Source organism: Hydra vulgaris, chromosome 02, assembly GCF_038396675.1.
Source record: "Hydra vulgaris chromosome 02, alternate assembly HydraT2T_AEP".
In the NCBI taxonomy this organism is placed as follows: Eukaryota; Metazoa; Cnidaria; class Hydrozoa; order Anthoathecata; family Hydridae; genus Hydra; species Hydra vulgaris.
Genome location: NC_088921.1, coordinates 72,255,515 through 72,271,119, shown reverse-complemented (window position 1 = coordinate 72,271,119; position 15,605 = coordinate 72,255,515). Strand labels below are relative to the sequence as shown.

General features: G+C 25.3%; 1 protein-coding gene across 1 annotated transcript; it reads right to left on the bottom strand.

Annotated features, from left to right (window-relative positions):
- Positions 1-6,710: 6,710 nt before the first annotated feature.
- Positions 6,711-8,385, bottom strand: LOC136076297 (uncharacterized). Its single transcript, XM_065789771.1, has 3 exons — positions 7,811-8,385; positions 7,373-7,538; positions 6,711-7,172 (listed from the first exon to the last, which is right to left on the bottom strand). The coding sequence occupies exons 1-3, from the start codon at positions 8,383-8,385 to the stop codon at positions 6,711-6,713; spliced, it is 1,203 nt and encodes a 400-aa protein (XP_065645843.1).
- Positions 8,386-15,605: the final 7,220 nt, after the last annotated feature.

The following is a 15,605-nucleotide window of genomic DNA, read 5'->3' as shown; positions in this document are numbered from 1 at the left end:
TTGTCTGGAAAGCCTTATTTCTTTATCTAATTTTATTTGTCTGGAAAGCCTTATAATTCACGAAAATTAAAAAAAGTAATAAAAAGATTATATACATAATTTCTAAACAAAATTCCTTGGTCCCATTTCTTCAAGAAAAATTAAATAAATACTTGATTTAAAAAGAGGAAACGCTGTACTTGCTTAATTTTTTACAGAGAACCTTTTTTAAAATTTTTATTTTTTTTAATAAACCGACCTTCAAGTTTTTAAATGCCGAGAACTAAGAAATTATGTATTAATGTTAAAAAGGCTCCCCATTCCATTAGATTCCTATTCCTTTTTTAATCTATATTGAAATTTTCAAATAAATTTGATGTTTTGGTATTTAGGAAATCTTACCTTCAAAAAACCTCAAGGTTCTAGCTTTACTTAAAAAAGATATAAGAAAATAAAGTTCATGAAAATTACGTGTTTTTTGTCAAAAACGTGTTTTTTGTCAAAAATCAAATGTTTTTCGTTGCGCACTGGAGTCACAATTATAGCAATCAGTCAGCCGCTGACTTCTTTTTTGGCTTGAACTACACCATTGACTCAGTGGTGTCGTTAAAGCGTGCGAAAATTCTTAAAGCAAAGGTTGGGAAAGCTTATAAAAAAGTTATAAGCGAATATAATGGTTTAAGCGAGCAAATTTTTTTTGTAAAATCGTTAATAATTGTTTTACTAATTAGTTGATATTTAAACAAGTAAAAGTTTGGGAAGCTGGTAATTGACTAATTATATTAAAATTCTTAATTTTTAAAGGTCTTATATTCGAGGACATGAATAAAAAAACAGAAGATTATATGCGTTTATAGAATAAGAAAAATCAATGGCAAAACACCTATTCCTGTAGCGCCCTATTTTGCACCATTTCGTCAAGTTTTGGTGTAGTGGACCGCTTTCGACCACACTTTCCCACTTTTGAAGAGTCTGTTTTAATGCCTGAAGATAGTATTTTTGAATTTACTTTCTTACGCTTTTTTTTTGGGTTTACTTCCTCAGACTCAAGTCATTTCTTGTATTTCCATCAAAACTCTGTAGATTTCCAGCAAAACTTGTTTTCCTTTGTTTAGAAATTAAAGTAGAACATATTAGAAACCACACTGACTTAAAAACTTATCGAAAATTCCGAACCCAGTTACAAATGTCCTTCCATCTGATGTTGCCCTGTTTGGGCACTAATCACTTTAGAAACCATTTATGACATTAAAATCCAAAAGCCGGTCTTATATAATTAATCCTCATATATATGCATTTTAACTTATAAGCATTCAAAAAACAATTACACAATTTTGTCTTTCTAAAATTGGAGTTTATTAATGAAATTTTAGAAATCCATTATAATTTTAGCATTACTGCATATATATTAATATATATATATAAGTAATATTTTGCTAACTTTTGGTAATGATCTTCAATATGAACTTTATTGAAGATCTTGACCAAAAGTTAGCAAAAAGTAACTGTTTGGATACACACTCACGGTCAAAAAGAGCTTTTTTAGAGCTACACAAATAATATTACAGTATGAGGCTTCGTTCATTTAATGTAGAATCATATCTAAAAATAATTTGTCCATATACTTTTTCCTGTAACTGTATATATATATATATATATATATATATATATATATATATATATATATATATATATATATATATATATATATATATATATATATATATATATATATTTATATATATATATATTTATATATATATATATCTATATATATATATATATTTATATATATATATATATATACATATATATATATATATATATGTAGATATATATATGTATATATATATATATATATATATATATATATATATATATATATATATATATATATATATATATATATATATATATATATATATATATATACATAATTTTTTATATCTATATCTATAGATATAAATAATGACCTGTCATATACAGCAAAAACAGCAACAATAAAAAATGAATGGTCATTTTTTATTGTTGCTGTTTTTGCTGTTACAACACTTTCCTAACTCTTAGACTCTACATTTATATATTAATACACACACACACACACACACACACACACACAGACACACAGACACACACACACACACAATGAGACAATATAATTTTTATGCAGCCTTTTTTTTTATGTTGAATTTTTTTTAGATTTAAAAATTACCAAATAGTGTTATAAAATGGATAAAAAAATTATTGATGATTTTGAAAGAGAAAGAGATGTTTTAATTAAGGTATATTGAATTATTTTCTAATTTCTAGTAACAATCATTTTAATGTCTAATTAGTACAATGTGACAAATACACACACTCACATATACACACACACACACATACACTTACACATACACACACAAACACAAACAAACACTAACAAACACACAAAAACACATATACAGAAATATACATACACACCACAATTAAGTGCACAAGCGGTGAATCCCCCGTCTAAAATGGATATGGCGGGAGATACAGGTGGTGAGTATTTTCGCCGAATTTTGCCATTTTATTGATATTTAAATAAAAAATTTCATATATAAATTAAAATTTATTATGTTTTAGTAATAGATTTTTAAGTTTTACACTGTAATGGATTGTATCATATCATATATACATCAGAAAAACAATCGCCACCAACAGTTTTTCTGATATTTATTCAAGTTTTGTTACGTTTTCTAGAAAAACTGTAAAAAAGAATGTTGTTTAGCCATATTAAACGATCTAAAGTTTCCACAGTTTCGTGTTCTCCATATTTATAAACTAATTTAGCGTTATTGGCGATATTCAATTTGTATTCCTTTTTATTTTTTTGTCTTTTATCAAAAATTTCAAATGGAGAAAGCTCTTCCATTTTAATTTTTTCACGTGTCACGAGTGGTGAAAAACCATTTAAACTGGCATGCGCTTCTTTTTTTATTCTTAAAATACACTGAATCATTGCGCTTCTTTTGAATGTTCCTTCTTGATGATAATATCTTTCTATAATTTGCTGCCAGTTCATAGTTGAATGAATTTGAGACTCCATTGAGACGCCTAATTCTTTTAATTGAGCCGCGCCGTATTGTCCATTTTCATCCCACATTTTTATTTGTGTTTTCATGACGCTGTTAACACTTTCGTTTGAAATGACAATCGGTTGCGAACCGTTAGTGGACATTCCTCCTTTCATACACATCTCAATCATGTCGTGGTGAGGTTTACTCACAATATGTTGAACGCAAATGTTTCCCACATACGAATTATATTTACTTGCAAATGAAAAAATCGAATGAAAAGGAAAAATGTGAAAACCTAACTCTTGAAATATTCTATTGTCGAAATCGTATAGAACAAAAGAAAGAGAAATTGTATCGATGATATTATAAATATGAAGTAACTGTCCATAATTTTTTAAATTTAATAAATTCCACATTTTCATAATGTTATCAAATGGCACTTGTAATTGCTTGCGTTCGTCTTGTTCATCTTTAGCTTTACTCAAAAAATTTCCTAAAAAGTCATTAATGTGAGGTGTGCGCAATATATTCAAATCCATTTTGTTGATTTTTGCATAGGGGAAACAACTTTTCCCAGTAAAAAATTGGGTAGAAGATGGATTTAAAGTCCAATTTGTGTACTGTTCAAAACTAACCCATTTTTGTAAAAATAAATAATCTAATATGCTCGTTTTCAGTTTGTCTTTTATTTCCTCGTTTAGATTTTTTGTTGCATCTTCCAGTTTACAATTCAATAATTTCAAACTGTCTAAAAATTTTACATGTTTGTAAGAAACAGTTTTTAATTTTCCTAAACTGTTTGCAATGCAAAATAATTCAGACATGTTATGACTGGCAAAAAGTTGTTGAAATTCTTGCTTTTCATTATGCATTTGCATCCAAGGATAACGCGTTAATTCAGCCATGTATTTTGTTATCATTACTAAAATATCAAAAGAAGCGTTATGTGCATATATGTTAACCTGAGGCGGTTTAATTCGTCCATACTGTAAATTGCAATAGTTGTGAGCTAACCCCAATACTTTTCCTGTCCAATGATCGTGATCTATTACTGCGTGATCAAAATACCTCAAACAAATAAATTTTAAATATTTTATACATTCTTCTTGTTTTGTCATCATCGTATCGAGCACGGGTACAGAATAAATTTCTTTTTGCACATCGACAAGCATGACTCGTTGCCAGAGATTTCCAATTAAATTTAATTTTGCAACATAATCTAAATAGCGTATATATAAATTTTCAAATAATGGATTATTTTCATACAAAGTGGAAAGATGTTCTGTGATTTTTTTAAAACAATCATAAAACAAATAGTCGTCCATCATCATTTCATCATGCGTATATAATTCCTCAACGGAATTGAGAATATCAAGCATTTCATCGTTTGACAAAAAAAAATAATGGCAAAATTTACCGTTACGACTTCTTCCACACTTTTGAAATTCGATTAAAATGATATAAATTTTATATAACTTTAACAAATCATTTTCTATGTCATTTCTTTGTGTATTCCTCAAATAATCTACGCAATATTGATCTAATTGAAAATGATCAATTTGAGTTATATTTTGAAACAAAATGTATTTCATAACTTCATGCTTTGCACTTTCATATTGATAAACATTATGATTGTCAATTAGGCGATGATTTGATTTAATTCTGTCGACATATAAATTACAAATTGTACATTGATTTTTCGACGTTTGCCAAATTATTTGACGTTCTTTACCAGTTAAATTCAATTCTGTATGTTTTTTTTTTTCATTTTCGGCAAAATCGACAATACATTGAGCAATGACCAACAAATCAAATACTCTTAAAGCATTTAAACCTTCAAAGTCCTGAGCGTGATGGCATTCTTGAAATCTTTGTTTGCGAATGGTTTTCAAAATGGGATTTATGTTATTGATAAGTGGAGGAAGTTTTTCAATACAATGCATCATACTTGCAAAAGTATTTTCAAAGTAAAGAGTCCACTGGAGACGTGTATTTCCCATTTCATCTAATCCAAAAACTTTTCTAGCCATTTCATCATCAATACAAAATATATTGTCATATACTATGACAATAATAAACTAAACGTTCATTTATTACTTCTGTCTCACAGTCAAAAGTCATAAAAAAAGGAAAATTATTTCTGGACTCATGAAAAAGAATATGTTGAGGTTTATAAAAAGATTTTGTCACATCGTATTTAACTCGACTTTCTCGATAAAATCCTTTACAATTTAAATGTATTGCTGCGTTTCTATTAAACTGATGACATTGTTCGCAAACGTTAAAATAATTATTAAATTTTAAAGGAATATATTGATGTTTTTTTGATAATAGTGAAACACAATGAAATTCATTATTTTTTGGAATAATTAAAATTTGAATTGTGTTTTCTCTTTTTAAACGATTGTTATATACTGTCCGTTCTTCATCGTTTGCAAATTCTCTATATGGATTACGTGATTCACTGGTGATCATTTGACTTTCGTAACATTTACTCATTGTTTTCATACACGTTTTTAAATTCATTTGTTTTTTGTCGCCATTCAAACGAGAATTTAATTTCACTTGAACTCTTTTTGTTTTTACAAGTAAATTATAAACAACAATGTTAAATTTGGAAAACATTTTTGATATCACATTTAACAGTTCCGCCAATTCATGCCATCTAATGTTAAACGAATGTTCTTTTATATATTGTAATTGCTCTTCGTATTCTTGACATTTGAATAAACATTTTTCTATCGATACATTTTCTAGTTCTTCATGGGAAAACTTTTTTTTAATACATTGATAGAGACCAATTAAGAAACTAGCATAAAAACAATAGCCAGAAGGAAAACACTGAGAAAAATCAAACATTGTTGTGTTTATTTGATGTGGTGAAAATGTTTTTAAAAGTATATTAGATTCTGCATATATCTCTTTTTCTAAATATTTTTTTACTTTTTTCAAAGTTATTTTGTGTAGAGGATTTTGAGACATGAAATAATTTTTTATATCGCAAAGATGCACTTTATTTCTTTTTAAAAATCGAATTACTTTTTTAATTGTAGTTGGATGAAGTGGATTTTGACAATAAAAATCATTATTTGTTTCCCACTTGGCACCGATGATTGAATCTCTTAACATAACAAATTCATTTAAACTCACATTACTTAAAACCATACTTTCAAATTGCGATAAACTGTGTAAAATCCAACCGCTTTCTTCATGATTTGAATGTCTAGCACCTTCTAAATTGGAACTAACAATTTCTTCTAACTTTGCTTCTGCTTCTAACGGTTTAACAAAATGAACAACAGATCTATAAATTGATTTAATTAAACGATATTGCTCACCTTCTTCTCTGTAATACACAACCACAGATACAAACGCAACAAGAAATTGTCGCTCTTCTATTGGCATATCGATTGTACGTTCCAGTTCTTTCAAAACAGTTAAATTTGTTCGTTTAGCAATAAAACGTTCGATATCATTCCATGTCATTTTACGCTCTAGCAACTTTTCCAAATTATCTTCATAACTTTCATCATTATATCGACGTATTGTCCACAAATTTTTTGTAAACAAAACTTTATCATTAAAATATTTTTCTTTTTTTTCATACTTCATTCTTCAAAAAAAATACAAAAAAATTAATATATAATATAATTTATTCAATTTATATAGATATTACATTTTTTTTTATTAATTAGTACAAGTTATATCCATTATATCGTCGCTATCGTTCGTTGAGCCAAATCGACCTTTATTTCTTTGTGTTTCATCAAGTTCTTTTTCGCAGCATTTTAATACCGGCAACATTTCTTTCTTTTTCAAAATCATTTGAGCTATCGCCTTGTCTTTCGACCAATAAATTGTTTCGTTTGTAAGATTACAAATTAATACTTTGATATCATCTCGATAGTCGGTGTCAATAATACCGGGATGCAATAACAAACTATTTGTAAATGTGCTTGATCTTGGAGCTATTTGAAAATAATACGAATCGGGAGGAGAAACCACAACGCCAGTATCAATAATGGTTAAAAAATGCGGAGAGATTTCAACATCTTTTAATGGATACAAATCATAACCAATACTTCCGGATGTTCCTAAAGTTGGACACTTGGCACCGTCACGTAACGCAATTTTTATCATTTTTTTTCTCTAAAAAAACATATTAACAAATTTAAAAAATAACAAATTTAAAAAAAAACAATTCCTCTCCTCTTCATTATATCGCATTTTACATTGGTTAAAAAATCATTCGTAATAAAAAAACATTCTCGTTTATTTAAAAGTTGATCTTTAATATTCACCGACAAATATTTTATTGATTTAAAAAGCGACACAAATTCAATCATCACTTTTGTATACTCTTCTTTATTCACTAATAATTCTTCATATTTTAAAGCTAAAATTTTTCGAGTTAATTCGTCGTTATCGTCTTGCATTCGCAATATTATATCAAACATAGTTCGGTCTGTTGTTGTTTGTCTTAAGGGGCAATCTTTGTCGGGTTCAACTACTTGCCTTAAAAGCCAAAATATAAACCCATAAAATTGATACTTAAAAAGACTATTTAAAAAAGGTTTCTTTCCATCGATACTTATAAAAACATTACAAACTGCAAGATGTTCTTCAAATGATTTTGTTTTTAAAAAAAATGAGCTAATGCCTTGGGACAGAGAGAAGAATCGACCGTTGGGCAAGTCGGATGAATATGAACTTTCAATAAATGTCGAAGATAAGCATAAATTCCTGATTGACATGTTGAATTTTTATAAAACGTTATCATTTCTTGCCGGGCATCTGACAAATTATGCTGTCTTTCCATTTGTACATATCGTAATAACGACTGCGACAGTAAAGCTTTTATTAAGGGATATGCTTCTTCTCTTGACAGTCCTTGCGTAATTTTATAAAAAACATGATTTAACTTGTATTCATAACGTCGTATATAATAAGGGTATATAATGGAACGGTAATGAAAATCATAACAAATATCAATCACATACTGCATACATTGAGACATAACTTTATAATGGTCTTGTCTAAATCTATCTTTTCTTTCATCTTGTCTGTCTTTTCTTTCATCAAAATATTGTATATATTCAAAAACACAAATATAATTATCGTTCATTAAATCATTGATTAAATTTATACTTTTGGAAAAATCGGCATACTCCTTATAACTTTGATCTTTTAAAAAAAATCTCTTACGGTATATCAAGTGCAACACTTGAAAAAGAGTTTTAAAATCCGCATTAGATATCAACACCTCCATAAATGAACGTGGTCCATCTTGCACGTCACATTTAAAGGCACGAAAAAGTTCTTCAGGATTTTCAATTAAATATTTTTTTAAGAGATTTTGCATTTTTTTTTTGTTCTAAAATAAAAAAAATTACAATATTATTTAACATAAATTAATTTACTGCAAAATTGTGTTACAACAAATTACACATGTTTGCAACTTGTGCAAAATTGTGTTACAACAAATTACACATGTTTGCAACTTGTGCAAATTAAATTACACATGTTTGCAACTTGTGCAAATTAAATTACACATGTTTGCAACTTGTGCAAAATTGTGTTACAACAAATTACACATGTTTGCAACTTGTGCAATTTAAATTATACATGTTTGCAACTTGTGCAAATTAAATTATACATGTTTGCAACTTGTGCAAAATTGTGTTACAACAAATTACACATGTTTGCAACTTGTGCAAAATTGTGTTACAACAAATTACACATGTTTGCAACTTGTGCAAATTAAATTACACATGTTTGCAACTTGTGCAAATTAAATTACACATGTTTGCAACTTGTGCAAAATTGTGTTACAACAAATTACACATGTTTGCAACTTGTGCAAAATTGTGTTACAACAAATTACACATGTTTGCAACTTGTGCAAATTAAATTACACATGTTTGCAACTTGTGCAAAATTGTGTTACAACAAATTACACATGTTTGCAACTTGTGCAAAATTGTGTTACAACAAATTACACGTGTTTGCAACTTGTGCAAATTAAATTACAAATGTTTGCAACTTGTGCAAAATTGTGTTACAACAAATTACACGTGTTTGCAAGTTGTGCAAATTAAATTACACATGTTTGCAACTTGTGCAAATTAAATTACACATGTTTGCAACTTGTGCAAAATTGTGTTACAACAAATTACACATGTTTGCAACTTGTGCAAAATTGTGTTACAACAAATTACACGTGTTTGCAACTTGTGCAAAATTGTGTTACAACAAATTACACATGTTTGCAACTTGTGCAAAATTGTGTTACAACAAATTACACATGTTTGCAACTTGTGCAAAATTGTGTTGCAACAAATCACACATGTTTGCAACTTGTGCAAAATTGTGTAACAACAAAATTACAAATGTGCAAAGTTGTGCAACATAAATTTACAATTGTGCAAAGTTGTGCAACATAAATTTACAATCGTGCAAAGTTGTGCAACATAAATTTACAATTGTGCAAAGTTGTGCAACAAAAATTACAAATGTGTAAAATTTTACACAAAAACAAAAAAAAAATTTACATACACACAAATGTGCAACAAAAACAACAAATACAATACATATACTATAATATATAATGAATTATATATTATAATATCTAACTCAAAAATTTCATACAATGAGAAAATATTTTGCGGCTGCTAATATTATAAATTAATAAAAAAAAAAAAATAATTATTTAAAATCATTTACATAATAAAAATAAATATTAATTTTTTTTTATGTTTATTTGTTAATCGATTCGATTTTGCATTTATATATTATAATCAATCATTAATATTAATATTATTCGAGCGAAAAAATGGATAAGAAAATAATAACTGCCGCGCGAGAATTTAAATTATTAGGGAATGAAATATTTTACAACATGATAAGTAATGAAAATAATGTTTATTCGTATTTAGTAGCAATCGTGCCAAAGATAAGAGTTAAAGGAATAATAACTAATAATGATATTAAAGAATATAAAGCCGCTATAAGAGATATTAATGTTCAACAACTAATATATATTCATAAATGCAATAGAAGTATAGAGAATAAAGGAGAAAAAATAGAAGTTAAAACATGGAAAGTTGTTATATATAATTTATTAGAAAGAATTAGTAAAAATTATAAAATTTGTATTGGTAAATATAAAAAGTTAGAAAATGAAAAATATGAATATTATAATATGACATTAGAGGAAATTATCAATGATACAACTATACAACATGGTTTAAATGATCTGCTGAAATCTTTTTGTGATGTTAATTTAGAAATAACAATAGGAGTCGGTGATATTATCAAATATGTTAAATCAGGAGGATTATCAAAATTGACAAATTTCATAGAAGAAAATTTAGATGAAGATAAAATAAAAAGTTTGATTGATCATGATGATGTTAGACTTATAAAAAATATTTCGCATCTAAGCAAAATAAAAAGCGAAAATCTTAATATATTAAATATTATATTCGACATAATGAGTTTAAACGACTTAACTAAATTTGGTAAAGACGGCGAACATATAGATAATCGTATTGGGTTCAGTGATTATATTTCGACTCATCATATAATATTTTATGTTATTAGTCAAATAACTAATTCGCAAATATCATATAGTGGAAAAAATATTTAGCGGTTGTTAATTAAACATATCTGTTTATATAGATTATAAAAAAAAAAAAATATTTAAATTATATAATATTTATTTTTTTTTTGCTTATCATTATCTATTTGCAGATTTGATTTTATATTTATATTATTTAAATTACTGTTATATATATATCACTTAAATAAAATGGAGATCGAAGAAAATATTGTAAATTATGCTAAATTTAAAATTCTATTAGTCGAAAATATTATCATTTATGTGTATAATTGTGAAGATTTTGACGATGATTATTATCATAAAAAATTTAAATATGTTTATGTTTTATGTATGAGACCAAAAATAAAAGTAAAAGGAATAATATCTAACGATGATGTCGATAAACATAAATTTTCAATAAGAGATTGTAATGCGAAAAAATTAATCGAACTTTACAGAATAGATTATAAAAGAAGACAGAATAATAATGCAGGTGATTTAAAAAATATCGATGATAAAACTTTAGAAAAAATATTATATAATATATTATATGATATCGCTAATGAGTATGATTTTTATATCGCTAAGTATAAAAAAACAAAAAATGATAAGTATGAATATTGTAATATGACATTAAAAGAAATAATAGACGATAAAACTATAGAACATGGTTTAGATGATTTGTTAGATTATCTTTGCCGCGCTGGAATTAACGTGACTATAAGAATTGGCGATTTCGTGAATAAATTAATTAACACTGATCAAAAACAATTAGCAGATAATGATTGCATAATAGAAGAGTTAAATCAAGATAAAATAAAAAGTCTTATAGATGTTGGGTCAATTAGATTAGTCAAACACATAAAAAATAAAAATAACATTATATGCGAAAATTGGAACCCATTAAACATAATGTTTAAAATAATGTGTTTATATAACTTAAACAATTATGATTATGAAGTAAGTTTCGCAAATAATCTAGATTCATTTAATGAATATGAAGCGATATATAGATTTTTAGCTAAATTATCTAAATCTCAGATATTTTATAAAAAATATTGTTTATATATAATGTGTCAATAATATGACAATTAGATTTAAATAAAAAAAAAAAAAATATTAATTTAAATATTTATTTTTTTTATATTATTATTTTTTCATTTAATTTTGCTTTATAGTATATTAAATGATTTTTATCAATGATGAATTAATAAATTCTCTGCATAATAATGATATAATATAAAATGAAGCTTTTATGCTACGCAGGATATAATCTTGAGTAAAATTCTTATCAAAGCTATTAAATTCTCTTAAATCTTTTAACCCTAATATTATAAAAATTATATCTATTAAACAACAATCATCTGTTTTTATATTATTAATGTCGTCTATATCTTTTATTTTTATAGAAGGTCGTTGATTTTCCATATGCTTTATTAAATTATATATATCATCAATATTTAAATTTTCTTCTCTAATTGTTTTTGTAGGATTTTCTAATTTATCAAGCACCATATCTTTATAAAAATCTCCTGTTTTTATTGACGCGCTAAGACCAGATTCATGAAATTCTGATAATAAATTTCCTAATGAGTTTTTTTTATAATCTTTTACCATTTCATCTATAGTTTGCTCGCAATAAGTATATTCACCATCTGTAATTATATATTTAGATATATATAAATCATAATTGTTATTAAGAGTAGTCAATATTTTTCTTTTCATCATGTTGATAATTTTTTCTCCAATATTATCATCATCTTGCATCAAGTGCGCAACTCTAAATAATTTACTCATAAAATAAAATTTTATTTGAGGAATAACTTCAAACATTGGAAATATTAACTTGAATAAAATAAGATTAGTACTTTTAACTTCATCTTCATATTGTTTTTCATTTTCATCTTCTATTGATGCTTTTATATTAGGTTTCGATTTTATCATAAAAACATATACTATCCTTTTCTTTTCTTCGGCTTTAATCTCATCTTCAGTCATCTCACATATTTCATCAATTTCATCATCTTCAAGAGCGGGTAATTCATATACTTCTTGTATATCATTTCTATATTTCAAAAAGTCTAAAACATTTGAGATAGATTCGACTAATTTATTAACATCTAATTTAGAAAGTAAATCTAAATTTTTTTTAAGTACTTCATATTTATCATTGTAATCGCTCGACTTATCTGATGTATTTGAATTTTCATCATCTGATATTTCTTGATTTTTTAATTTAAATATTACATCTGATATTTCTTCAGTCATTTTTTTCTTTTATTATCTATTAAACAAATAATATATTATATGTTTCATTGTATTATGAATATTTAAAATCAAATAGATTAACATAACGCGCCGCGGCAAAAAATAAATATTTAAACATGTAAATAAGCAAATATTTATTTTTTTTATTACATATTATATATTTATACACATTCGCGTTCGTGACATTCAATAAACACTCTGGATATATTACTTAAAATCTTTACAAGAATTTGCTTTAATTTTTGCGGCGCTTTTTTGTCATTAACATTTATATTCGGAAAAGTCATATTGTTGATACCCAATATCGGAAATATTATATCTACAAAACGACAATTATCTAATTTTATGTCATTACAGTCATATATTTTTTTCTCGATTATATAAGGCCAGTCTATTTTTTCAAAGCTTTTTAATTTATCTAAATCTAATTTTTCTTGTTTAATTACCGCACTCACAGGCGCGTCTAGATTTTTTATAACTATGTCATTATAGAAGTTTCCTATATTAATAATTACTGTTAACTTTGCCGCCAAAAATTCGGCTAATAAGTTACCCAGCGAATTTTTGCTATTATCTTTTATTATTTCCTCTATTGTTGTATCTATGTATATAAATTTACCATTTATTTTCTTATATTTGAGAATATACATATCATATTTTGCGCTAAAATTAATTAACATGATTTTTCTTATTTTGCTCCATACATTAATTTCTTCATTATAATGATCCCAAAATCTAACGTTACCGGATTTTCTATTTATTAATTCATATTCTTCAGGTTGATTATTTTTATCAGTAATTTTAAATTTTATAATAAAAATAATTTATTATTATAAATGCTATTATCATCTTTTATAAGATTTCTAAAACTCATCTGAAAACCTACTCTTAATTTTTTATAATAATCGTTTTTTATTTTGCTCATTTTGTTGTCATTAACGTTAGTTAAATAGAAATATAAACTTATAAATTAAAAATAATAACAATATATTCAAATAGATCAACATGATGTTTTAATTACATATTGTTTAGTTTAAATTAAATAAGATATTTCATTGATGAAAAAAATATATATAATAAATATCATATAATTTTTTAAGCTCAAACAAAATAATTGAACATATTTTAGCAAGATATATTTAAAATAAAATCAATAACATATGTAATACAACTCGATTCGTGAATGAGTGAGATAAGTATTTTATATGTTATTTAATATTCACCAATGTAAAAATATAATTTATTATATATACATATAGTGTAAATAAATAATTCATATATATATTTATTTAATGATTTATTCAGCAAAATATATATATAATTAATACATATTATATTTCTTTTATTATTTAGAGGAGCGAAATTTAATTTACTCACTATCGTATATTTATTTGCTTAGCACCCGCAGACAGTAAAAAATAAATATTAATGTATATGATGATTATTTATTTCAGTCAGAGTTGCGATTAGGAAGTAATAATATTATATACGAGCGATAGTAAATTATTTTTAATTAGCATTTGAAAATTGTAAGTAAAATATTATATATATATAAGTAACAGTAAATTATTTTTGCTTGGCGCCGCAGACAGCGAAAAATAAGTATTATATATATAAGTAATACTAAATTATTTTTGCTCGGCGTCGCAGACCGCAGACCGCAGCTTCAAATCTAATAGATTCATTATAATCATTTGAAAATATGTTAAAAACGTAATATAATATATCACATCTATTATTATTAACTTCTATTTCCAATTGATGATAAATTGTTATCCTTTTTCCTCTTATTCTTAATCCATTAAAGTTGTAATAATTTTCAACGTCGCAATTATTCGCTTTTTCACGTTTATATATATCAACTATTCTCCTAGATATATTTTCAATATGTTTATTGGAGAGACCGTAAATTTTTTTTAGCAATTCTCCATCATTGTTTTTCAGAAAAACCGATAAAAGCTCGAAAATAAATCTATTAGGATGCATTTTACTTTAAGTTTAAATTAATAATTAATTAATAAAACAAAAAATATAAATACAACGTATAAAATAGATTAATTTTAAAATCAAAAAAAATCGCTTAAATATATATATTTATGTTATATTAAAAATCATCACTAATGAAAAAACTTATACGATACTTATCATATATCTTTCTACTCTAATTTAATTATTATAATGTCAAATTAAAGTATAAAGATATATGGTAAGTATCATATAAGAAAGATAGCCTTTTCGCGCAAAACAGATAAAAGAGACCAGAATATTAATATATTTTTGCTTAACAAAATTATAAGTATTTTAGGTATAATCTAAAATATATTCTTGATTTCATTTGCGTATTTTACGTATTTTTATTCTTAGCTTCATTTTTTCATTTTTTATAATCACTTTTAATTCCACGTCGATTCTTAGCAGATGATTATATTCATTTTTTAACTCTTCGCCGCTAAATGAATAATGCAAAAGAACGAGATTTCTTTGAATATATTGATTTAATATAAATATATATTCATCGTTGATTTTTTCTTTATCTAAATACTTACTAAAGGCTTTAACAAAATCATCATATGATTTATCTTCTCGAATAATAGTGTTATCCATTTTAAGTATTGTATTAATGTATGATGATACATTAAAATCATAAAATATTTATTTGCAAAAAAATGCTAATATAAAATCAAATAAATAATCACTGATTTGACGAAAATATC